Source organism: Lissotriton vulgaris, chromosome 7 (genome assembly GCF_964263255.1).
Source record: "Lissotriton vulgaris chromosome 7, aLisVul1.2, whole genome shotgun sequence".
NCBI classification, from domain to species: domain Eukaryota; kingdom Metazoa; phylum Chordata; class Amphibia; order Caudata; family Salamandridae; genus Lissotriton; species Lissotriton vulgaris.
Window position 1 is genome coordinate 1,675,737,734 of NC_141695.1, and position 26,315 is coordinate 1,675,764,048.

Sequence of the window (26,315 nt, forward strand, 5' to 3'; positions counted from 1 at the left end):
AGATAGTGTGAGGGCGATAGATAGATAGCGTGAGGGCGATAGATAGATAGCGTGAGGGCGATAGATAGATGTGTGTGGCTGAGTGTGTGTGGTTGTGTGTTTGTGGCTGAGTGTGTGTGTGGCTGAGTGTGTGTGTGGCTGAGTGTGTGTGTGGCTGAGTGTGTGTGTGGCTGAGTGTGTGTGTGGCTGAGTGTGTGTGTGGCTGAGTGTGTGTGTGGCTGAGTGTGTGTGTGTGGCTGAGTGTGTGTGTGGCTGAGTGTGTGTGGCTGAGTGTGCGTGGCTGAGTGTGTGTGGCTGAGTGTGTGTGGCTGAGTGTGTGTGGCTGAGTGTGTGTGGCTGAGTGTGTGTGGCGGGGTGATGTGCGGGGTGATGTGCGGGGTGATGTGCGGGGTGATGTGCGGGGTGATGTGTGTTTGTGTGTGGGGTGATGTTTGTGTGTGTGGTTGTGTGTGTGGTTGTGTGTGAGATTGTGTATGGTGTGGTTGTATGTGTGTGTGTGTGTGCGTGATTGTATGTATGTATGTGTGTGCGGTTACAGAAGGATGTATGTGGAAGAGAGCAGCAGATCAGCACAGGAGAAGAGAACAGGGAGTTAAAGAAGGAGGCGGTGGCAGAGAGGAGCAGATCAGCACAGGAGAAGAGAACAGGGAGTTAAAGAAGGTGGTTGGGCGGAAGAGAGCAGCAAATCAGCACAGGAGAATAGAACAGGGAGTTAAAGAAGGAAGCGGGTGGAAGAGAGCAGCAGATCAGCATAGGAGAATAGAATAGAACAGGGAGTTAGAGAAGGAGGTGAGGTGGAAGAGAGCAGCAGATCTGCAGAAGTTAACAGGGAGTTAAAGAAGGAGGCGGGTGGTTGAGAGCAGCAGATCAGCATAGGAGAAGAGAATAGGGAGTTAAAGAAGGAGGCAGGGTGGAAGAGAACAGCAGATCGGCACAGGAGAAGAGAACAGGGAGTTAGAGAAGGAGGCGAGGTGGAAGAGAGCAGCAGATCATCAGAAGAGAACTGGGAGTTAAAGAAGGAGGCGGGTGGTTGAGAGCAGCAGATCAGCATAGGAGAAGAGAATAGGGAGTTAAGGAAGGAGGCAGGGTGGAAGAGAACAGCAGATCGGCACAGGAGAAGAGAACAGGGAGTTAGAGAAGGAGGCGAGGTGGAAGAGAGCAGCAGATCATCAGAAGAGAACAGGGAGTTAAAGAAGGAGGCGGGTGGAAGAGAACAACAGATCAGCACAGGAGAAGAGAACAGGGATTTAGAGAAGGAGGTGGGTGGAAGAGAGGGAGGGCGATGGATAGAGTGAGGGCGGTAGAGAGAGTGAGGGCGGTAGAGAGAGTGAGGGCGGTAGAGAGAGTGAGGGCGGTAGAGAGAGTGAGGGCGGTAGAGAGAGTGAGGGCGGTAGAGAGAGTGAGGGCGGTAGAGAGAGTGAGGGCGGTAGAGAGAGTGAGGGCGGTAGAGAGAGTGAGGGCGGTAGAGAGAGTGAGGGCGGAAGAGAGAGTGAGGGCGGAAGAGAGAGTGAGGGCGGAAGAGAGAGTGAGGGCGGTAGAGAGAGTGAGGGCGGTAGAGAGAGTGAGGACGGTAGAGAGAGTGAGGACGGTAGAGTGAGTGAGGGCGGTAGGGTGAGTGAAGGCGGTAGGGTGAGTGAAGGCGGTAGGGTGAGTGAAGGCGGTAGGGTGAGTGAGGGCGGTAGGGTGAGTGAGGGCGGTAGAGTGAGGGCGGTAGAGTGAGGGCGGTAGAGTGGTGAGGGTGAGGGTGTGTGAGTGAGGGCGGTGGAGGGGTGAGGGGGTGTGTGAGGGTGAGGGGTGTGAGGGTGAGGGGGTGTGAGGGTGAGGGGGTGTGAGGGTGAGGGGGTGTGAGGGTGAGGGGGTGTGAGGGTGAGAGGATGTGTGAGGGTGAGAGGATGTGTGAGGGTGAGAGGATGTGTGAGGGTGAGAGGATGTGTGAGGGTGAGAGGATGTGTGAGGGTAAGAGGATGTGTGAGGGTAAGAGGATGTGTGAGGGTAAGAGGATGTGTGAGAGGATGTGCAAGGGTGAGAGGATGTGCGAGGGTGAGAGGATGTGCGAGGGTGAGAGGATGTGCGAGGGTGAGAGGATGTGCGAGGGTGAGAGGATGTGCGAGGGTGAGAGGATGTGCGAGGGTGAGAGGATGTGCGAGGGTGAGAGGATGTGCGAGGGTGTGAGGATGTGCGAGGGTGTGAGGATGTGCGAGGGTGAGGGTGTGGGAGGGTGAGGGTGTGGGAGGGTGAAAGGGTGTGTGAGGGTGAAAGGGTGTGTGAGGGTGAAAGGGTGTGTGAGGGTGAAAGGGTGTGTGAGGGTGAAAGGGTGTGTGAGAGGGTGAGGGTGTGTGAGAGGGTGAGGGTGTGTGGGACGGTGTGTGGGACGGTGTGTGAGAGGGTGAGGGTGTGTGGGAGGGTGGGTGAGGGGGTGAGGGGATGGGAGGGTGAGAGGATGGGAGGGTGAGAGGGTGAGAGGATGGGAGGGTGAGAGGATGGGAGGGTGAGAGGATGGGAGGGTGAGAGGATGGGAGGGTGAGGGGAGGGGAGGGGAGGGTGAGGGGAGGGGATGGGAGGGTGAGGAGATGCGAGGGTGTGTGAGAGGGTGAATGAGGGTGAATGAGTGTGAGGGGGTGTGTGAGGGGGTGTGGGTAAGGGTGAGTGAGGGTGAGTGAGGGTGAGTGAGGGTGAGTGAGGGTGAGTAAGGGTGAGTAAGGGTGAGTAAGGGTGAATAAGGGTGAATAAGGGTGAGTAAGGGTGAGTAAGGGTGAGTAAGGGTGAGTAAGGGTGAGTGAGGGTGAGTGAGGGTAAGGGTGAGTGGGTGGGAGAGTAAGGGTGAGGGGGTGTGAGAGTAAGGGTGAGGGGGTGTGAGAGTAAGGGTGAGGGGGTGTGAGAGTAAGGGTGAGGGGGTGTGAGGGTTTGGGGGTGTGAGGGTGAGTGAGGGTGTGTGAGAGAATGGGTGAGGGTATGAGAGGGTGTGTGAGGATGCTGAAGGGACATGAAATATTATGTACCATCTGTTATGTACTGGACGGATGGGAGAGAGGTCTTCTGTACATGCGGTTCGAAGACCTGCTCCAAACATTGTGGCGGGTGTTGGCAAAGCGAAAGAAACCTGGTTTGGGACCAATCAGATCAGTAAATGAGGGAGGTGTGGCTCTGATGCATGCTGCTTGCTTTATCTACTTCAGAAGGATGAAAGGCAGAGCCCACTCACAATTCTGAAGCAGACTCCCTTAAAACGCATTTGGAAACTTGGTTTTCTCACTACAGTTCCCTTACTTCTTGGTTGGTTTGACTCTGTAGATTAGTCTGTCTCTCAATAGCGCTCTGGTACCTTGGGTTTTAGTGCGCTTTATAAAACAATATCATTTCACGTCATTCCTGGGAATGAGTTGGAAACCTGCAGCTTTAAAAAAGATCACTTCAGGGGATTACTTTCTGTGGGAGCTGTCTGCATGGGCATGAAGTAGGAGCAGATTTCCACATCACGTGTGAGTGGGGATGAGCTATAAGAACCCCAGCTTGGCGCATAAAGTGACGAGCCCAGAATCAAGCAGTGCTGAGTCAAGAAGAGACATGTAGGGGGAGGAGTGCAGCGCAGCAGTACTGAAAAGCTGTCACAGGAGTACACGTAATAGGACTGACTGCCTCTGTCACCCTATCAATACACACCCGCGCGCAATTAACATGGTGTAAACGGTCCGCATTCAAGGTAATGTGTGTGTGTGTGGGGGGGAGGGGGGGGTGGGTGGAGGGATGGGGGATCCAGGCACTAACCTCTCAAATATAATAAAAAGTAGGTACCCAACGTGGCAAACACATTTATTATTATCTGCATACGGCGCTAACCAATGCACTATCGTATCATACGGAGTTCTCATAAACTCTCGATTTTAATCCGCACGTTTCTACCCTATCTGCCTCAGCTCCCGTACACGGGGCTAAATTAACTGAAAATATTAACAACAGAATTCTGGATATTTCGTGTTATTTAAAGAGCCCAATATGTATATTTAACTTGCTCAGACGCCCTCCCCAGGCTGGTTCAGCACTCGCCAACCAAGCATTTACAATGCAATGGTCTCGCCTTTGAAAAAGTTAGAGGTATTGGCATTGTAAATGACACATTTTTTATTTGAGTTGGTTTTGAAAATAGATAAATAAATGGCACTGCCATTTACAATGCCAATAGCTTAATCTCTAGACCCACACAGAGTCCCACACACATACATACCTACAGAGCCACATGCAGAGCCACACACACACACACACACACACACACACACACACACACACACACACACACACACACACACACACACACACACACACACACACACACACACACACACACACACACACACACACACACACACACACACACACACACACACACACACACACACACACACAGAGTCACACACTTCCAGTAGTCGGTGGGCAGCATGGAGCAGACCAGCACCCAGCCCGACAGGGCCAGCAGGAAGGCCACGATCTCCCCCCACCGGCATGTTCTCTTAGTTCCCTGCCAGCATCTGAAGAAGGCCCGCACTGGAAGAGAGTATGGGAGAGAAGGACTAGAAGGAGAATGGACAGGTGGCAACAATGGTACCCGAGGGGACTAAAGGTGGAAAATGAACCAACAACAGAGATGGGGACATAATACGCCTGAGGTAGAGAGCAATGCACACATAGGAATGTATTCCTTATTTTTAGAAAGTCGTTATGTCAGTTGACATAACACAAACTGACTTTAAATTACAGACTACCCTTGATTTGCAGTCAATCCAATTAATTTCAACCGTATTATTGGTCCCACAAGCCATCAGCAGTGCAACCATTGTATTTATATTTACACTTTCAAACTAAAAGATTTTGCGGCACCAGTACGTGTCATGAATATTCAGTACTCACAAAACGAAGAATGACGAGGAAGTGGTGGTTTGAGCATCCAACAGATGACCGTGTTTATCAACCCAACACTAGTTGTGTTTTTGGGCTAGAGACAACTTTAGCTGTCTCACCACCATTTTTCTGAACAATACAGGATAAAAAAAATGGTCTAGTCAGTCCTCATCAGCAATTGATATGTTCAAGTGCCATTCATGTGTGGTTTCCACCCACCACAGCATGGGGCAATTGGTCAGCCCACTTCTCCCATTGGCCATCTTGCAATGTGAGTGACAGGATTTTAATCTGAGCTCATGTGCACCGCCACCTGAAAAAGAGTTCTCTTCTGTAACAGGGCTGGTGTGCCTCGGCTACTGCACCACTCCTTTCTTTTTATGTTTATTGATTTCGTATATTACATATTTTTGCAAAAAAATAATATTTTTTGCTTGCTGAGATCTGATCTTTTTCCAATGCTTGTTGTAGATTTGTTTTACGTTCCTTTCAGGGCTTTTCTCACAGGTGTATTTTATGCTTGCAATACAGACACATTATTCTGAGTTCTTGGAAAAATTGACAGTGTCTGATTATCAGAAATACGAGTGAAGTTTGAGTGTGACTCCTTGTACTGCAATGACTCCACGTGTATTCTCCCAGACCACATGGTACAGCAGAAGGAAACCTGGCAATCTGCTCCTTTTCTCAGTGTTTGGAGACTCACTTGTGAGCAGTGCCTTCTACTCACTAAGTGTTGTGAAATATTCCACTATCCGTGAAGCGCAGCCTTGTGTGTGTGGCTGACAGAAATGGAAAGTACAGCACACTGTGGGTTTAAAGAGTATGATTAAGGACATTCCCCAGAGAAAACCTGCTGCTAGCGGTGACGTCATACTTCAGTGAATTAGTGCAAGGCTATTTGCACAACACACAAATGACCTGAACGGGGAATAACAGCAATCACCGTTGTGACCCAGCTGGCAGCTGAGTGAAGTGTTGGCGCCAAGTCATATATAACCCAGCGCAAGCTCTGCTTGGGATGAGTGAGGCGTCAGTAGGAAGGCCTGCGTCATGCAGAATAACACCACAACAGGTATTTACTGACTGGAAATAGGAGCAGCTGGGGGTGGAGCCACGGAGGACAGGCATGCTGTATCTGAGAGCTGCGTCATCTTTTCCGTGCTCTAAAGAAAAGTTGTATAAAACAGCTTTTAGACTTGAACAATATTAATACAGTATTTTACGTATCACCACATGTTACAGTTGTGTGACTAACACTGTTAATTAATAGATGATGTTACTATTCAGCTCGCTGCACTCAATTCATCATTCTCACAAAGATGAAATGCAGAGTCATTCCTACTGGGACTTAATCACGAAACCCATAAACTATGCCAAGGTTGCCAGATGATTCGATGTCAGTAGAGACTGTGTTTACGCACGGGTTGGAATTACGAGCTTGAAGGCATTTACACATCCAAAAATTAGTGAAACCTGCCAAAATTTAACAGGGAAAAACATGTGGTATTTACCATATCATGTGACGTTTGGTGCGTTAAACACCAACATCCATGTTAGTCCCCATGAACTCGTGATAGCTGTTATTTATCGCACCTACACCCCGTGGTATCCTTATATATGAGTGGTGATAAATAACGCCCTCGTACATAAACAGGCCCTATGTTACAAACATATGTATGCAGCAGATACACTAACCCGCTGTGCTGCCTTACTGTCTTCAAGTGACTGCCCTGAGGAGCTGCTGCAATTTTTGCTCCACCTAAGTCATTAATATTCATTACTGCGCCATTGCTGTCGGAAACCACCTGGGCACCACCAGCCCCTCAGCAGTCATTGCGCTACCGACCAGACTACCACATACAGTCTAATCAAAATAGAGCAGCACGTGCACCATCTCTTGCACTATGGGAACCGGCTCACCCGGGTCGATGCGAAGCTAAGTGACATAGTGACGCCTCCCGAGCAAGTCCAACAAGATACAGGGCTTCTGGGAGCTTTACACCTTTTCTTTCCGAGCCTCATGTCTTGCAGAGGGGATCTGCAGTTTGTGAATTCGTTAAATTGGTGGAAGATTGGAAAGAAACAAGTGCTGAAAAAGTCTTAAAAAAGCAGTGAGGGACAAAAACAACTCACCTTAAAACACCAACATTAAGTCCTAATTGACTATCAATAAACGTTGATGTAACTGCGTCATTTATGAAGTCACTACTACCTCGACGCCGGAGGGTCCTCGCTCCATTGGTTTTTTTCTCCGCTGTGAACAGGATGCTCCTTTGAATGTTTTAAAGGACTCCCTGGGACTGTTTTAAGCTAACTAACACATCACTGGATTTTAAGCCCAGCTCTAATGACGAAAGTAAACATGGCTGAGACGAGCAGACGACGGCCGGGGGCTGTGTGCGAGGGCGCTGGGCAGTTTATATCTCAGGGGGAATTGATGGGGGTGCGTGTGTGTGGGGTCCGCTGCTGGGTGTGTCAGGGGGTGCGTGTGAGGATCAGCTGCACGGACGGGGGTCTTACCTGCAGGACACTGTGATCCCGATCTTAGTGGCCGTCACGTTGGTGATCACCGTGTCAAAGTGCTCTATGGATGCCATGCTGTCCCAGCCTGGGCTCCGGGCGCGAGGCTCTCCGGTGCAGGCTGGTCCACGGGAGAGGCGGGGGTCCCATTATTGTGCATTTTGGTGTCACCCGGTCTGCGCACGCTGTGACGAGAGGTGTTTCCAGTTGCGCGCATGCGCCCAGAGCCACACACGTCATCCGGCCTCCCATTGGTGGATATCGCAGAGCAAGCTGGGTTTGTAGTCTGCTCTTCTCGTGCACCTGCCCTGGTCTCTGCGGCAGCGCGTGCGTGCACCTCAGCTGTACGGGCGCACACTCAGTCACGCGCTGCTGTGAGCGTGCACATCTTCGGACGGCTAGGAAACTCGTCTGGATAGCCCCGATGTTGCCGAGCATGAGCCACTGACCCTGCACACCTGGGAGGAAAGACAGGCCTGGAGAGCAGCGGGGGAGTCCAGAGTCAGCCCGGTGAGTAGGGGGACATGTAAACACTGTGTTTGGGTGCATCAGGCTAGCGAGACAGGAGATGGCCACTTCGAGTGGGTGGATGCGTGTGTGTGTGAGTAGGTGGGGGGGGGGTGTGCACGGGGGTGTGTGTGTGAGCGTGTGTGTGTGCCTGTGTGTGCGCGCGTGACTGAGAACTGAGAGAGGCATGGCTGACTGAGATAGGAGATGTGCACGGCTGGGGAGGGGGGCGGGGCTAGGCGTGCGCGTCCACGATGTGCAATCGGCACTCGTGCACCAGTCAACGTCCCTTGAAAGCCTTCTTCATAGCAATAGGTCTAGCGAGACCTAAAAAACGGGTGAAATGTGAAAAATAGGGAAAGTGGCTGAGCATGAAAAAGGATGTTTGTATGCACGAATATAACATGAGACATTCTAAATATCACAGGCCTTCACAAAACAGAATCAAGGACAAATGCGACTTAAAGAAAGTCGCTCCATCGCATTTATGATAACAGTTATAAGTAACATGACAGTTCAATTCGATCATTAAGCTCATTCGGCTTGCTTGAACAAAGTATTTGAATCCAAACGTTTTCGCGTTGAAGCAAATGTCTATTGTTATCTCTGCCTTCCTTCTTTGCTATGCATTCCAATATCAGAAATTTTAATTGGCAAATGTTATGCTGTGCTTCCAGGAAGTGTGCAGCAATTGACGATTTGGTATTGTGGGTCCGAATGTTAGATTTATGCTCTGTGAGTCTAACCTTGATTTTTCTTTCAGTTTTTCCCCACATAAATTTTGCCACATGGGCATTAGAGTAGATAGATTACGTTTGACGTATCACAAGTGGCTGTCACTTTTAATTTGATTTCATGCCCTTTCATAGGGTGATTTATGACATTGCCTTTAATTATGTTGTTGCAGTTTCCAAGGTTCATACAAGGTCTTGTCCCTTTGTAGGTTCCTTTCACAGTCTCTTTCCGTTTTAGAATTTCTCCCACATTACTTCCTCGAGTGTAAGCAAAAAGAGGTGGTTTTTAGGTCTCGGCTAGAAGCGAGCGAAGCTCGCTCTCGCCAGAGACCTTATTGTTAGCGGCTCAGCTTCCCAGGACGACAGCACTGGCCGCGCGCAAGGCGATTTGCGCCGGCCACGCGCACGCGAACGCGCTGTCCTCCTCGGAAGCTGAGACGCTAGCAATACCTCCCGCTGCTTGCGCATGCGCCGTGCCCAATGGAAGGTTTCGGGCTTACGCATGCGCCGTGCCCATTACTGCAGGACCGGCCGTGGCAGACCCGGGGCTGCGGCCGTCAACGCCGGCTGAACGCGCGGAAGGAACGGGGACTGTAATGCTTGTCATTATTGTTATTGTTATTAAGAGTTCGATACTAAAAGGAGGCAGAAACAGACGGCCATTACTCCTTCACAGGCCGCGGGTTTGTTTTAAAAGGGACAGAATGACAATGCAGTATATTCTGTTTTGACAAAGATTATTGATTGAAGCCCCCACACAATAGTGCAAAGCTTTACACTCGAGCAGAGCAGGCTTTTCTGTCATGAAGGCATAATGATGTGTTTGCTCTTCCCTGCACTGCGTGGTCTGTATATTTTACAAACACCACAACAGAGATAGATAGAAGCGCCGGCATGCTGGGGAAATGTGTTATTTCGGAAATGGGAGAGGGAAAGTGCTTTGTGTCTGAGATTCCCATGCCGATAGAGAGGCTAAGTATTAAAGCGGCGCAGGGATGCCTCGCCGTGCCCCAGGGGGCTCTCGTTCTGAGGCGAGTGCAGACTGGAGTCTGGGGAGGGTGACAGCAAAGACATTTACAGCAGGTCTGTCAGAGAAAGGTCGCAGGGTTTTGGATTCACAATGTTTTCAGTCACAGCCGAGCACTTGGTGAAGCCACTTTCACCCGACAGTGGGCGCTAAAGACCGCTCAAGTCGTGCAGTCCATTTGCACTACTAACACAAGAACAGGGGGAACTAAAATGTTTATGTTCCTGATGCTAATCACAGGAGGATAGAGAGTATGCCATGCAGCACAGGCACACATTTGCTCTAGCATCATTGCTCCATTTCCCGCCAATTTGCTGTTGGATATACTTTTAGACACTACAGCAGATGAGACTTCTTTTTGTTGCACCAACTCCTCCGTTATTAGTGTTTAACAATTTCTTCCAGTAAGGTGGTCGCCTCCACCATCGTAGTGAGTGCAGAGCAATGAGTGCAGAGCAGTGAGTGCGGAGCAGTGAGTAGTGAGTGCAGAGTAGTGAGTAGTGAGTGCAGAGTAGTGAGTAGAGAGTGCAGAGTAGTGAGTGCAGAGTAGTGAGTAGTGAGTGCAGAGTAGTGAGTAGTGAGTGCAGAGTAGTGAGTAGTGAGTGCAGAGTAGTGAGTAGTGAGAGCAGAGTAGTGAGTAGTGAGTGCAGAGTAGTGAGTAGTGAGTAGTGAGTGCAGAGTAGTGAGTGCAGAGTGCAGAGTAGTGAGTGCAGAGTAGTGAGTGCAGAGTAGTGAGTGCAGAGTAGTGAGTGCAGAGTAGTGAGTGCAGAGTAGTGAGTGCAGAGTAGTGAGTACAGAGTGCAGAGTAGTGAGTACAGAGTGCAGAGTAGTGAGTGCAGAGTGCAGAGTAGTGAGTGCAGAGTGCAGAGTAGTGAGTGCAGAGTGCAGAGTAGTGAGTGCAGAGTGCAGAGTAGTGAGTGCAGAGTGCAGAGTAGTGAGTGCAGAGTGCAGAGTAGTGAGTGCAGAGTAGTGAGTGCAGAGTAGTGAGTGCAGAGTAGTGAGTGCAGAGTAGTGAGTGCAGAGTAGTGAGTAGTGAGTGCAGAGTAGTGAGTGCAGAGTAGTGAGTGCAGAGTGCAGAGTAGTGAGTGCAGAGTAGTGAGTGCAGAGTGCAGAGTAGTGAGTGCAGAGTGCAGAGTAGTGAGTGCAGAGTAGTGAGTGCAGAGTAGTGAGTGCAGAGTAGTGAGTAGTGAGTGCAGAGTAGTGAGTAGTGAGTGCAGAGTAGTGAGTGCAGAGTAGTGAGTGCAGAGTAGTGAGTAGTGAGTGCAGAGTAGTGAGTAGTGAGTGCAGAGTAGTGAGTGCAGAGTAGTGAGTGCAGAGTAGTGAGTGCAGAGTAGTGAGTGCAGAGTAGTGAGTAGTGAGTGCAGAGTAGTGAGTGCAGAGTAGTGAGTAGTGAGTGCAGAGTAGTGAGTAGTGACTAGTGAGTGCAGAGTAGTGAGTAGTGAGTGCAGAGTAGTGAGTAGTGACTAGTGAGTGCAGAATAGTGAGTGCAGAGTAGTGAGTGCAGAGTAGTGAGTGCAGAGTAGTGAGTGCAGAGTAGTGAGTAGTGAGTGCAGAGTAGTGAGTAGTGAGTGCAGAGTAGTGAGTAGTGAGTGCAGAGTAGTGAGTGCAGAGTAGTGAGTAGTGAGTGCAGAGTAGTGAGTAGTGAGTGCAGAGTAGTGAGTAGTGAGTGCAGAGTAGTGACTAGTGAGTGCAGAGTAGTGAGTGCAGAGTAGTGAGTGCAGAGTAGTGAGTGCAGAGTAGTGAGTAGTGAGTGCAGAGTAGTGAGTGCAGAGTAGTGAGTAGTGAGTGCAGAGTAGTGAGTGCAGAGTAGTGAGTGCAGAGCAGTGAGTAGTGAGCAGTGAGTGGTGAGCAGTGAGTAGTGAGTGCAGAGTAGTGAGTGCAGAGTAGGGAGTAGTGAGTGCACATCATCAGAGCTGTATGAATAATAACTGTATCAGCCCCGTGCGTGAGGTGCATCATCCACATTGCTCAGGTCACCCAAATTCCTGCACTCTCTACCACACTGCTTTCAAGAACAGCATACTCTTGCACACACACTCACTGCTCACCAATTCAAAGTTTGCTAAACATTTTATGCAACGCATTGTCATACACAATGCCAATAACTCAAACTTTAATGCTGCGAGCCCTATTGCATTGTAAATGCTTGTCTTTCTTCGGCTCCTCCTCACGTCGCGTGGCCATGTTTGTCCCAGTCATATGACCGCAAAGAAGGAATAAAGAGACAGCCCGGGTGAGTCATAAGAAGCCGAGCACGGGCTGCTGTGTGAGCAAAGGGCGGCAGTGAGGCCACCGGAGTTTTCCGGGACAGATTTAATAGCGACTAAAAGTATGGCTTGTTTCATATCTAGGCAATATGAGGAAAAATGTAAAAAAGGGAAAAGTCTAAACAATGCATGACTTGGCTATTTACATATTTGTTTGCACAGAAATGCTGAGAGCACTGATCTGATGGTGTCTAGTCTCATTAAATCAATATAAATCAACATCCATTTGGAGGGAAAATAATTAGCGTGCGCTTTGTGAGCGACGAGATCTTACACCAAAGTGTTTAAAAGGAAAGTTGCACATCCCATGAATCTGGTGCCAGTTTCGCTCCAGCATATTGGCCCGGAATCTAGCACATCCCAAACAATGTAGAAGGGGCAGTTAAACTCACATAATCCAGTAGTAAACAGTAGGCTGTAGTTTAGATCCATTTATTAACCCAAGCCATTCAGAGCTGTAGGGAGGTGTGCGCAGGTCTACCTTTTGACACAACACTGAGCAGACCGAAAAAGCTTTTCTAGCCTCAGCAAATGAGGGCAAATGCACATTTCTAATTATGAGGGCTCCTTTGGCCGTGAAGCCTTTCTCTACTCTCGTTGATTAAATGGTCTTGTATTAACAAGTATTGTGGATTTTACGAGGTCACCATGGTACCAGACTCTTGTGAGTGGAGGGACGACAGCTAAAACCTGGCTTCACGAGATTCCTCATAGTAAAACCATCAGTTACCTAATTGTTTTATTTCGTGCAGAGTGGTGAGTGCAGAGTGGTGAGTGCAGAGTGGTGAGTGCAGAGTGCAGAGTGGTGAGTGCAGAGTGGTGAGTGCAGAGTGGTGAGTGCAGAGTGGTGAGTGCAGAGTGGTGAGTGCAGAGTGGTGAGTGGAGAGTGGAGAGTGCAGAGTGGAGAGTGCAGAGTGCAGAGTGGAGAGTGCAGAGTGGAGAGTGCAGAGTGCAGAGTGGAGAGTGCAGAGTGGTGAGTGCAGAGTGGTGAGTGCAGAGTGGTGAGTGCAGAGTGGTGAGTGTGCAGAGTGGTGAGGGCAGAGTGGTGAGGGCAGAGTGGTGAGGGCAGAGTGGTGAGGGCAGAGTGGTGAGTGTGCAGAGTGGTGAGGGCAGAGTGGTGAGGGCAGAGTGGTGAGTGTGCAGAGTGGTGAGTGTGCAGAGTGGTGAGTGTGCAGAGTGGTGAGTGTGCAGAGTGGTGAGGGTGCAGAGTAGTGAGTGTGCAGAGCAAGTGTGCAGAGCATTGTGTGCTGTTGAGTGCAGAGTGCTGTGTATTGGCAATGTTAATGACAATGCCCATTTATTTTTGATTTAAAGAAAAAAAATGTCATGAGCAATGCCAATAGCTCTACCTTTAATGATGCCGAGACCATTGCATTGCAAATGCTTGTTTAAAGATGCAGTTGAAATCCACTTCTAAATCTAGAATTCGGCAGTGTCGAAGAATACTTTTTTTGAAGATCTTACTCAAAGTTGAATATTTGGACACCGCCTCTATTCTATTTTCATTACTTTTTGAATGTTCTTTCAATAGGTCCGTTCGTCTGGTGTCTTGTGTTCTGTTTTTGGCTTTATCAATGGTTTCTTGGGGATAACTTCTTGCTGAGAATCTGTTTGCCATTTCCTCTATTATTTGATTTGCTTTTGTTTCATCAGAAGTTATGCGCTTGACTCTTGTCATTTGTGAAAATGGCAAGTGCTGTTTCAGGGACATCTGATGAAAACTCGAAAAATGCAGGGTATTATTTCTATCTGTTGGTTTCCGATATATATCAGTTTCAAAACCCTTTTCAGTGATGGTAATCTCTACATCCAGGAAAGTAATTTTCTTTTCTGACATTTCCCATGTGAATTGAATCCTTTCATCAATTTGGTTTAGCGCCATTAATGCCGACTGCAGCTTTTCCTTGGTGTTCTTCCAAATTATAAACATATCATCTATATATCGGATGATCAATTTTGAGTTTTCACGCCATTCATTGTTAGATAAGATGTTGTTTTCATATTGCATCATAAAGATATTGGCATACGCCGGCGCAGCAGAGTTACCCATAAAAGTACCTACGAGCTGTTGGTACCATGCGTTATCATATTTAAAATAGCTATGGTAAAGTGTAAATAACATCAACTCCATTAGAAATGTTTTCATTGAGGTTTCCAGTTCAGTATTCAAAATGGCCCGTTCTACAGCTTCTATGCCAAGGGAATGTGGAATTGAGGTATAGAGTGATACAACATCTGCTGTACATAAGACCAACGTTTCTTCAGGTTTGATTTCAACCATTTTTACATATGTAGTCATCCTTTTTACAGTAGGTTGTAGGTGTCTGTCTAATAGTTGGCCCAAAGGTTCGTGAAGACTTCCACGTGTGGAAACAATTGGTCGAAGAGGAGGGTCATACATGTTTTTGTGTATCTTTGGGGTCATATATAAAACCGGACTTCTTGGATGATCCTTAAGCAAAAATCTTTTGGTTTTATCATGGATCATTCCCAATTCAAATGCCCTTTCAATTATTTCTCTTAATGTTTTCATGTATTCCAAAGTTGGATTTCCTTCCAATTTAGAGTACTTGTTGCAGTCCGATATGTGTTCCAAGACTTTATTGGTGTACATCAGGCGTCTCCAAACCGGTCCTGGAGGGCCGGATCCATGTCAGATTTTTGGGATATCCCCATTGAGATACATGTAGTTATTTTAAAAATCTGGCATGGATCCGGCCCTCCAGGACCAGTTTGGAGACTCCTGGTGTACATAGCCTTATTCATTTTGACTAAAGCACCCCCTTTGTCAGCTTTGGTGCAGATGATAGAGTCATTGTGTGCTAACTTTCTCAGGGTATCCATATCCTTCTGTGTGATGTTTTTCTTTGCGTGTCTCTTTGGGTTTATTCTTGATATGTCTTGTTTGACAAGTTTTTCAAACAGGTCGAGCGTTTTATGACTCACCGGTGATTGAAAGGTACTGGTGGGCCTGAGGCCCATTAGTTGATCTGTTTCTCCTGTATCTGATTTTGGTAAAACGTTGTCAAAGAAATGCCTCAATTTTAGTTTCCGCATAAGTTTAAAAAAACTCACTTCTAATTCAAGTTGATCCGAACTTGTAGTTTGTACAAATGATGTTCCTTTTTGGAGAAAATCCATCTCATACTTAGTTAAACTCAGATCTGAGATGTTAATAACCAGCTGGTTTAAGTCTGTGTTTTCTTTTTGTCTTTCTTTGGTACCGTCGTGCTCCTTGTGTTGGGATGCCGGGTTTCTTTTTCCTTTGCCCCTCCTGGGTCTCCTATGGGCGGCTGGCCCTGATCTAAAAAAGCAGAAGAACTTGTTGTAGCTGTATCCTTGCTGCTAGTTGTTTCCTGTGTTCTGGGTGTCAGTTGAACTCTTTCAGGTTGTATACAATGAGTTGCGTCACTGTCTGAGGAAAACGTATCTGTATGTTGCGTGTATGGACGATTTCTCCTCTTTTGGGCATACACTTCAGCCCATGTATAAACTTTATAATCAAGGGTGTCCCTCTTAAATTATCTGATTTTTCGGTCGTTAATTTCTCGTGTGTGCTTGGTGATTTGGTTGTTAATATCATCCAATATTTTACTCCAGTCTTCCTCTGACATCGTGCTTGCAAGATTTGAAGATATCTCATCAATCTCTTTGGTTAACTCTTCTAAAATCCCTGAAAGTTCCTCAATAATTAACAAGATGAGATCCAGCGAGCATTTATTAAGGATCGCGTACCACTTTTCTTGAAAGCATACTGAATTTTTACAAAGTGAAGGTTTAAGGGCAATTCGTAGCCCTCTGGGAATTCTCTGGCACCGGTGGTATTTAATTAATGTGCTTGTGTGAAGTTTTTGATTTATTTGACGTTTGGATAAATAGATCAACTGTTTGATGTTTTGTTCCTTGCTGTGCGTTGTGGATGCCTGTGTGATCTCTTCTTGTATTAATGCATATATTCTAGTGGCTTCATCCTCCTTGAAAGCGAAGGTATCGGCTCTTGCCTCCGTGCTCTTTGCGATATCTTCATACAAAATATTGCTCATTTTCTTTTTTTGGTGTGCAACCTATCTAGCTTGTAGATCTAGGACATCAACCCCAATCGGGTCAGATTACTGTTTCATCGTGTTCAGGCAGATGTTGGACACCGAGTAGTGCAGGGTCATGTATTCTCCGTGCTGATGGCGGGAAAGACCTACCCTCACTCTGCCGGTCCCATTGGAGAAGCCTGGAATGGTGTGTAAGCAGACTATATTAATGAATGGTGGGCGGAGAGTGACGCTAAGCCTATATACTGAATGAAATGCCCACTAGATGATTCAGTGCCATCACAACACAGTTCCGTGGGCGCCCCTCCTCTGCCTTTTATCCCCCGTCCCTCCAGAGACCAATTGGTCAATAAGAGCCATTGGGTACAGCTGGCGGGATCACCACTAACGTTCGTCAGGAATAATCTACTTAAATAAGGAGTTTCATAACTGCAGAATCCCGGTCTCAAGTGGAATACCGAACATTTTATCTTGCAGCGAGAATTCCTTTGGAAATTTTAGAGTAAGCATTTATGTAGTCCTTCGCTTTTCTCTCCAGCTATGTTTAATTCCTGGTTTAGGTATGAGGGACAGCTGTGGTGCATTCTATTCTGAGAATGCATTCTCTGCCCATCAGCAGCCAATTGACATTGGCTATAAATGGGTCACATTTAGTGAACCTCATTCCAGACTGTCATTTGACAGAATATCGAACACTAACAACATTGCTTTTCTTCCATTAGGTATGATATGTGTTGCAGTTCCTCTAGCGTCCATACCACATCAACGCTGCTATGCCCTAACTACTATGGTTTCAACAGAAGTGGTGAACCCCCACCTGCATGGCTCCCTTGTTGATCTTTGTGAACTGGAGTCTGCCTGGTGAACTGTGTACTGGGGTGCTTTGACAAAAACCTACGATGTCAACGGGTAAAATAAATATTTAAAGATTTACAAAATATATCATGCGCATTTCTAGACAGTTACTGTGTGTATTCTGAAATAGATTCAGATTATAATAACACAAGGATCTTGCTATATGGTTTTCAGCAGGATAATTACACCTGAAAAGAGAGATAACTCCGGAAAAATGATGTAGCTGTTGAATCTTAATGTGTAAAAGGCTGTTCGATTGAAAGCGTAAAGCTGCTGCAAGTGTCTCTCAAGACTGATGCTCAGACTAAACTTCACAATAGAGATTTACATATCGAAGGGATCAAGAAGCTTGGACAATCACCCTGACGGACAGACAGGTAGCCTTTCCCAAATTAGAGTCAAATCTGATCAGAAAGAAAAATAATCCCAGTTTCACAGCTTGCAAAAAAAACACTCTTTGCAGTGGAGCACACTTGGGTTTTGCCAGGAAAAAGTGACCATGTTTTTTATTTTTGTAAACTGTAAAATGTATTTCATGTTGCTTGTGCATTGTACTTATGCTGCTAGTGTGGCATTTTGCATTGTGTCTCTAGTGACAGTGAGATACAAAAGGATTTCCCCACAAAAGTGTCTTTACAGGGAGGGGGGTGTTTGCATGCCTTTCAGATGTCCTAGAGTGGGAGCTCCCTCGTGCACCACAGTTGGCCCTGCTTCATGTCATGGAGGGGATAGGGGGCAATGTCTACAAACGACACCTCATGTTATTGGGCTTCACACTGGCGAAGCGAGACATTGCTAAAGCATAAAAGGCGACGCGGGCCCCCTCGGTGGCTGCGTGGAAGAATGAATTGGATTTCTGCATGGGGCTAGAGCAAAATATTTTTGTAGACAGGGGGTAGCCCATGCAAGCACTATAAGATCTGGAAACGATGGGCGGACAATCGGGGGACTATGGTTGGAGCCACCAGCTGTAGCGGAGCCTCAACCATTGGGTAGTTTCTTGTTCATATTTGGTCTGTAAAGGCGCAGGGAGGGGGGGGGCATGCTACCACGCTAGGATTCGTTTGCTATATATCTAGGCTGTGGACAGGACTATGAGGACTACGTGCGATTTCAGGGGGGCGGGCGAAGGAGGGAGTTGGGGGGGTTTCTATATCATTTTGAATGTTCTTGATATGCACGCTTGATTTTGCTCCCAAAAGTTGATTGCTTTCATGGTCACATATGGTCCCATTCGGCAGTTGTCTCTGGTGTGCAGAGCCCTGCAATATATATGCAAATTGACGATTAAAATATGTTTTAAAAAAAAATGTGTCTTTGCAGAGCTCTTGCTCGCAATACTTTGCTTATTACTAGCAGTATAAAGTTGCAGTGAGCCTAGTGATTTCAATTTGGGGGTCGAACACTCGGGCACGAATCATTGTAACATTTTGAAAATGTATCTGTAAAATGTGTACAGTTTTTGTTTTATTAATTTGTTTTGTTAAGGAATAACTTTTTTCTCTCTCGATCCTTCTTACACCTCTCTCTCGCTCTCTCGCACACTCGTCACTCTCCGTCCTTGTGCCTCTCACTTTTTTCCTGCCTCATGCAGCTCTTCTCCTCACTCTCCTTCATTGTGCCTCACACTGCTCTTCCCTCACTCTTCATTCTAACTCAAGCGGCTCTTCTCTTCACTCTCCTTCCTTCTGCCTCACACTGCTCTTCTTCTCACTCTCCTTTCTTCTGCCTCACGCAGCTCTTCTCCCCACTCTCCTTCCTTGTGCCTCATGCTGCTTTTCTCCTTCTCTTCACTCTCATTCCTTGTACCTCACGTCATGAATTATCTTGAAGTATGGCAGCCGCACCTTTCTTATGTTCTGCACGGCGCAGCTCGCCCACCTCTATTTTTATTAATTTTAAAGAGAAAATATTTTGACTTGGCACTGCACCCGTTTCAAAAACGCTGCGCTTGATCTACTTGCCCTTATTTCTTTGTCCCGTCCTGCTTCACGTTAGGAGCCCTCCCCCCACCCTCCAAGCTGAAACACAGCAGTTCCCTCCCTCCACCCCCTCCCTTTCCTTTGGCATCGAGTGAGGCAGCAAGAGGCCCGAGCACCCACTCAGCCTCAGCACCAGCGCAACACCACCACAGCAGCAATTCAGCACCAACGCAGCACCACTTCAGTATTAGTGAAGCACCACCACCTGAGCACCACCACAGCACCACCTCAGCATCAGCATAGCACCGTCTCAGCATCAGCACAACCTCGTCATCAGTGCACCAGCACAGCAACAACTCAGCATCACCTGAGCACTACATGAGCACAAGTGCAGCACCACCCCCTCAGCATGACTCAGCAACACAGCATGACGTGGCTCCAGCTCAGCATCATCTCAGTATCACTCAGCAACACCTCAGAATCAGCTCAGCACCAGCACACCACCACCTCAGTCTGCCCTTGGAATCTGGCATCTGTTGTTTCCCCCCCTAGTGTCCATCCGCTGCTCGCATTTTAATTCTGGTACTATTTCCCAACCTCTACTCTCCTGTTGTCTTCTTGATTATACATATATAAGGTAAAAAATGCTTTTTTATTATAACTTTTCAGCATGCTGCACAGCAGCCACACTGCTCTACAGCATAGCTCAAAGACATTTGCAAAGCCAATAGCTTTGACTAAGCACTTCTAGGGTCTCAAAGGCTTGACCTATTGGCTATGCTTCTGCTTGTTTTAGCAAGTGTTTATTGAGGGTTTCTGAACAAAACAAAAAGGTTAAAAAACATATAAAGGCATGAGAGCGAGAAAGAGTGTGTGTGGGGGTGTTTTTGTTTACTTGCACATCATGGGAAAGATCCAGGCAAATTCAAGGACTAACTTTTACATGATGGAGTAAAGCAGACCATGAGCAGCCAGTGAGCACAGCAGATTGAAACATCCTATGCATACTTCCCATCACGTTGTCAGAATTTATCTAAAGGGGGTTGGTACAACTATTAAAGCAGTATGTTCCATTATGCTTCATTGTTACTGGTAGCCTGACAGGCTATGAAATAGCTTGTTGCTCCCCAAATGTCAAAAGTTTTTATAGAGCGCACTTATCACCGCAAGGTCTCAAGGCGCTAGGGAAATGTCTCTAGGGGGTACCTGCGGAACCGGCCGCTGCGAGTACACCTCCATTGTCTTTCCACTGTATGCTAGTCCTTCAGCTTAGGAGGACGGCTCCTAATTCAGGAGTACAACAATCTGTGTTTTCCTATCAGAATTAGCACTGCCATCAGCCGCCGTATTGTCTTGGGGAAATGTTTAAAGTAGCATCACTAAGGGGGAACAGTCTATGTGTGTCTCCACTATTTCTCCAATAGTCTGGGATGCCTCCTCCCTGTATATCCTGATAGGAGGGGAATCCCACACCAAGTGGAAGAGGCTAGCAGGTTCACACATATAGCGCGTGCAGCGTGAAGGCTGACTGGTGTTTATTCTATACAAAAAAAATGGGGAGCAGTATAATCAGTTGCACTCTCTGCTTTTTAAGCTGTATATGAGATCCCTGGATTTTTTGTTACATCAGACTAGTGTAAACCTTTGTATATCTGCACTAAAACTCAGCTGATCTCTGGCCTCTTGCTCAAGTCATACTAACATTTTATTTGGAATTTTTTCTATTCGTTGGTGTGAATGGCCACCGACTATCTAAAACTAAATTCCAGCAAAACAGAGATATTGAGAACATTTCCTAAAATTCAAACAAAGGACCTGGAGATTACTAGCATAGCAGACTCCCCCCCCTTTTATTATCTGGAATCCACTAAACTATTTTCCCATTTTTATATAAAGAATGAAGGACATGGTGATTACTGCACTAATCCAGCTGTGCTTAGATTATGGTAGTGGTTCTCAATGCCCCCAAAGGTGTAATTGCTGAACTGTAACTTGTGCAGGATGCAGCAGCTCGTCTGCTGTCTGACCCTAAGAAATATGATAGCATTTCACCCACTCTTAAAGCTTTTCATTTGCTACCTTTGCATAATTGACTTATTTTTAAGGCTTTGATAGTGTTATAAATGTCGGAAATCTTGTGGGGAGAAGTGTGACATTACTCACCCACAAGAGTAATTTTTAAAAGATAGACTGGCAGTTTCCTGAACAGCTGCCAGCACATATCAAAAGAAACAGTGGAAACCCCTATGTTTTAGGTCTTGCTTGACAGTGCAGCTATCCAAAAGACCTATTGTTTCCAATATGCATAGTCAGCCCCCTCCAGCGATAGGCGTGTTTGTGTCAGCCGCCTTTAGCCATTGCATCTTAAAAGGACAACAAATATCACACTTTCCATGTCAAAAGTTCCATTGGGGTTCAGTAAGCACTGGGCACTAAAACCCGTCCCACAGTTCTGACTACTTGACTGTCTCCTATCCCCAGGCTTCACCCAATGTCAACATTGACAAAGTGAGTCTGTCAGAAACATTTTTGCCCTCAGGGCAGTTACCGAATTGAAAGGCTGCTGGAAGCTTCAAAAGGAAGCAGTGCCAGTTTAGGATGTTTCAACATTTTTAATGTAATACGTAACTGCATTAGGTGCAGGAGACCATTGCCTAGAGCCAACAGAGCCACCTGAAAATCATCTAAACTTGAAATGTATTCTTACAAATCCTCAGCGAGTCTTAGTGGGCCAGACAGAGCCATATGCGCGTGTATGAAGATTTTAAGATTTATAGGAAAAGCGACAGTTTGATGGATTTCCTCCTCTTCAATTTTGAAAGACGTCAACAAAAAACAAGTGTCGTGTTCCTGCTAGCTGAAAGCAGGATCATTGCTTCAGTCGGCTGAGCTCTTCTACCTGCCCAGCCTGGCATGAAAAACGGTGATGCAAACACTTTCAGTTCCTGTGTGCCTGGTTTCATACCATAACAAGGGCAAGAATAATATGGTATCATCCACTCAAAATGAAGAGAAAGTCTGCAACACCTCGTATAGCAGCAATTGCTCATTTGGCTGCATTTTGCAATGGCTGCTGTGTGTTTGCCCTGGTTTGGATATGAATGGAGAGCTCCCACTTGAAACTAATATTCTATTCAATCTGGGAAGATTTCTACAGCGCATGGCTACCCAAAAGGCCTCTCAGAGCTAAGCCAACAACAGAAGATATCTGAAAGTGACAAATTAGTTGTTATATATGTTCTGCATGTTATCATTTTAGTAACGTGGGTATATTTATTACTGCCTATTAACCTACCGAATGTCATTCACAAAGAGGATGGACAGTGCTGCTTGCCTGGGTAACGAGGCTGCTATATTGGGACAAACCCGCTTGGAGAATATAATTAAGTATAGAGCCCCTCCACCAGCCCTAGGTTCAATGTAATACATTATTTGAAAGGCCCACCCCCCAGTGGGAATACTTAGATCCTACAGACATACACAGAATGTAGGCCCCCTGGATGAAAATTTTATTAAACTGTTCTGTAAGCTTAGTTACTTTAAATCTTTTATCACTCGAAGGGTTTGTCTTTTATACAGCAGCTCCAGCGACTCCCCAAGGGTAAATATAAATATAGAGCAAAAAGAGACACATGTAGATCATTTTAGATGGACAGCAGATCAGACAGAGACACTGAAGGCTATTATCTAATACTGGAAATAGATACCGTGTAGAATTAATGTAGTTATGCATAGTGTGTCGTGTAAGTCTTGCACTGAAACCGGATGATGAGCTGTGCATTAGAATAGTGTTCTTGTAAACATCTTTAAGTCAGTGTATGAAAACGCCAATAAGGATATATATATATTTTTTAAAACATATTCCAGAGAACCCTTCCCAGTTACTTACTATAGGCGGTGGCAGAGTCACGATCCTGCTGGCTTCCTCCCAGGAACATGGTCAGAGACGTGTATGGCACATGATAACACTGGGGAGGCAATCACAGCGGGTTATAACAGCAGCATCATGGGTCGTCCCAGCTCCAGTAAGCACAGAGCCTTCTACTGTCTCATTCCCTTCTAGCTTCATGGTATATCCCCATCTCAATTACTCCTCCCATGATGGAGACACAAGTCTGCTGGGAACTCAACCACTGGCTAATGCTTCTGCACTGTACCACAAATCACTGTCTGCAGGGAGCGAGGGAAACTGCTGGAGTGGAGTGCATGACTAACAGTTGGTAATGTTACACTATTCTACAACACACGGTCTCCTCATATGTGTGGACAAATTAATAATATGAACCTACATACAGATCTACGTATGTGCACAGGGAGGGTAGGCTAAGTATACACAAGCAACCCTCTTACAGGGGTCTATACACAGAGAAATTTTACACGTATTCCAATCTATCTGTATAAGCTTTCCAACAAAGTGCCCCTATTTTAGTTAGTTCCTTCCTGGAAAGTTTCGGGGTTATCCGTCAAGCGGGATCCAAGCAAAAGGGGTGGGTCCTAAAACGCAAATTTCCCATGCCAATTCCATAGACATTTCTAGAATGTGCTACAACCAAAACGACTGAATGGAATTCCACCAAATTTGGCAGAAAACAAAATTTTGGTCTAGAAAGGATGCTTTTTGTGATTTGGTGGAAATCCGTTCAGTATATATGGATGGTTGGGTTTGCAGGACTCTCGCAAGAGTCCCACAAGCACAGCGTCAGAAAATAGAGTGATCAGATTGGCAGAGGGACATTTTTTCCCCTTATGCTACCTCCATCTTACAAGAGTAAGGGTCCAATGGGGAAGAGCGCTTCGACGAGCTAGACGCAGCATAAAAGCAAATGCTGTGGAGGCCATTACAGGACTCAGGGACTTAGGCTTCTGTCCTGAATTTAAAAAAAATACAATACAAGTGGGCAGGGTAGGGATACCAGGGGCCAAAATAGATATCTCAAAAATTGTATCTCGAAAAGCTATAATTCGCGACCTCGCCCTGCACTGCTAATTACCCCACATATTACATCACTCATGACATGTTCTATAACATCACTAATGACATGACTGCAATATCTGAAATGACATCATTAATGACAAGACTGTCCATGATGGGGATTACAGTTATTTTAGGGCACAAGTTATAGTTACTTGAGCTAATTATAACTAGTGCATTTCAGTGGTTTTGTTATTTAAAACAATGTTTTAACAGAGATTTTCACCTAACTATAACATCCCCTTAACCTTTGTCTTTTTCAGTGAATTTCTAAGTTTTATTGATGTAAAGTAAGATAGTCTTAGCATACCCAACAATATATATATTATATGTATGTGTGTATATATATATATATAAAAGTAAACTCCTCCCAAAGAAAGAAGTAGCGACCCATGTGGAGAATACAAAGAAGCACTTTATTGAAGAAATGTCTCTTAGCGAATGCATTTCGGCGTGTCGGCCTTCATCTGCGCTCCTCTCCAACTGCTTCATGTGCTGTGGCGTAGGCAACCCTGCCTTGGTGGAGATTTAAACACCTTGCTCCGCCCCCGGATCTAATAGGGCTCTCCTGTATATATATTTTTATTATTATTATTTTTTTTACAAAGGCGTGTAGCCGAAACGTGTCTGTCGGGCTTTTTGTTGCGGAAATAAACTCAAGAAAATTCCCCATGGTGTGCGCCTCGTTTATGGTCCAGAAAAGGGAGCATCGTATCAAACATATATATATATATATATATATATATATATATACACACCCAACAATAACATCAATATCTATCATTAAATCATTCATACCAAACAGAAGCCTCTCTTTAAACTCTAATTTCTCAAAAACAGCTAAGCAAATTTAAGTTACATCACAAAAGCACTCTTTCAGAGTACAATCCCCACTTTGTTCCTTTCAGCTGTTTTTTTCTGTATCGGACACCAAAGTTTCCTTTCGGAATTAACATTGAAAGTCAATCTTTTGGAACCCACTCCTTTTTCCTTGGCCCCCGCTTGACAAATAAGTGAGAAACTTTCCATGAAGGAGCGGCGGCGGTTCACCTTTACTTTTGGAAAGATTTATGCAGATTCGACAAGGGGAATCAGAGTTATTAGCAAAACAAAATAACGATCCTCCTAAGGAAACTCTGACCTTACTAGAACTAGACAGCGGTGACCGACACTGTGTAATTTATATAAATAGTTTGAATGTCTAGCTTATATTTCATGAATAAATTATGAATACACCTATGGGCAATAGTGAAGGGAACTGGATTTATGCAGTTGTGTGGCTACAGCATTTACCACAAAATTATGGATTTAGCATAGTTGTCAAAAACATTGTTGCTAGCTCAAATAGGTAAAACAAAATGCTGCCAGAAAACGTGCAGCATAATTTAGATAACTTTTCCACATAACTATAGTGGCCCTGACAATTATAAAGCGCTGCTGAATGGTCTAAGGGTTATCATTACAATGATAAAACCAGTATTTCACAGGAAATGGTGAAATATTTCACAGGAAATTGTGAAATATTTCCTATATTTCACGGTTCTCTGTGAAATCTGTATTTTTATACCACTGCATTTTGAGCAAAAAAAAGCACCCAAACACTTTATGTATCACTGTTACATTCAGGAAGGACTAATTGTGTGAATTAGGTGCTCTAGATCTCATGCTGACCTGAGTACTTGCACCAGGAACTCTCAGATTCAAGATGGGGGTCTGAGAGTTGGCATGGAGCTAGCACTCTTACAATCAGGTGGGCCTGAGAACATGGTAGAGAATTCACACCAAGGCATGGCTAAGCATGTGAACATGGAACTTGTAGGTAGGCTGATCGGAGTCTATGCACATGACACTTATACTCATGCTAAGCATTCCTTAGAACACATACTCAGGCAAACTCAAGTATGTACCAAGAGCACTCATTCTCATTTGGTTCACATTCACAGGGCAGGCTAACACTCCTGCTAATCAGAGTATTCCCAAAGGCCACTTTCTCTTGTACACGTCTGAGAGTATGCATAGCACACTTCTACATCCATGTAAGTCTGAGAGTAGGCATAAAACACCTACACCCATGCAAATTTAAGCATGCGAAAAGAATACTCCTACACTCGCGCAGATCTGAGAGTAGGTTCAGAGCACAGAATCGTGGATTGTACACAAGCGTACTACTACATCATACAGGCCTGAGAGTAGGCACACACACTCTTGTGCAAGTTGGACTACAAGCATAGGGCACTCTCACATTTATGCAGGGCTGAGAGTATGTGCAGGTACTCACACTCATTGAGGTCTGGAAAAAGCAGTACATGGCCAGGAACCACAGAAACTTGAGCGTCACAGATGCAGAGTTGGACGGTGAGAACCAAAGGAAGAAATAACAGAGTACACCAAACGGAGTAGACACAGCAATCCTGTGGGGGACAAAAACAGCCACATTAACAAATAGCGTCAACTTTCAAAGCAGAAATTGATGGGAGTACATGAAGAGGGCAGAGAAACTAAGAATCCCATTGTTCTTCCTGTAGATCACAGATGGCCCTAGATGATTCTCTGTACAGAGTAATGCGAC

The 26,315-nt window shown here is 45.9% G+C and overlaps 1 protein-coding gene across 2 annotated transcripts in view; it reads right to left on the reverse strand.

Annotated features, from left to right (window-relative positions):
- LOC147706290 (sodium-dependent lysophosphatidylcholine symporter 1-B-like) overlaps nt 1–26,315 on the reverse strand; it is a 138,565-nt gene that overhangs the window by 93,185 nt on the left and 19,065 nt on the right. For both annotated transcript variants that reach the window (XM_086932736.1, XM_086932737.1), the window contains exons 4-5: nt 26,025–26,157; nt 22,664–22,742 (exon numbers count right to left, since the gene is read on the reverse strand). In XM_086932736.1, the coding sequence (XP_086788862.1) occupies nt 22,664–22,742; nt 26,025–26,157 (212 nt within the window). The remainder of the gene's footprint in view (nt 1–22,663; nt 22,743–26,024; nt 26,158–26,315) is intronic.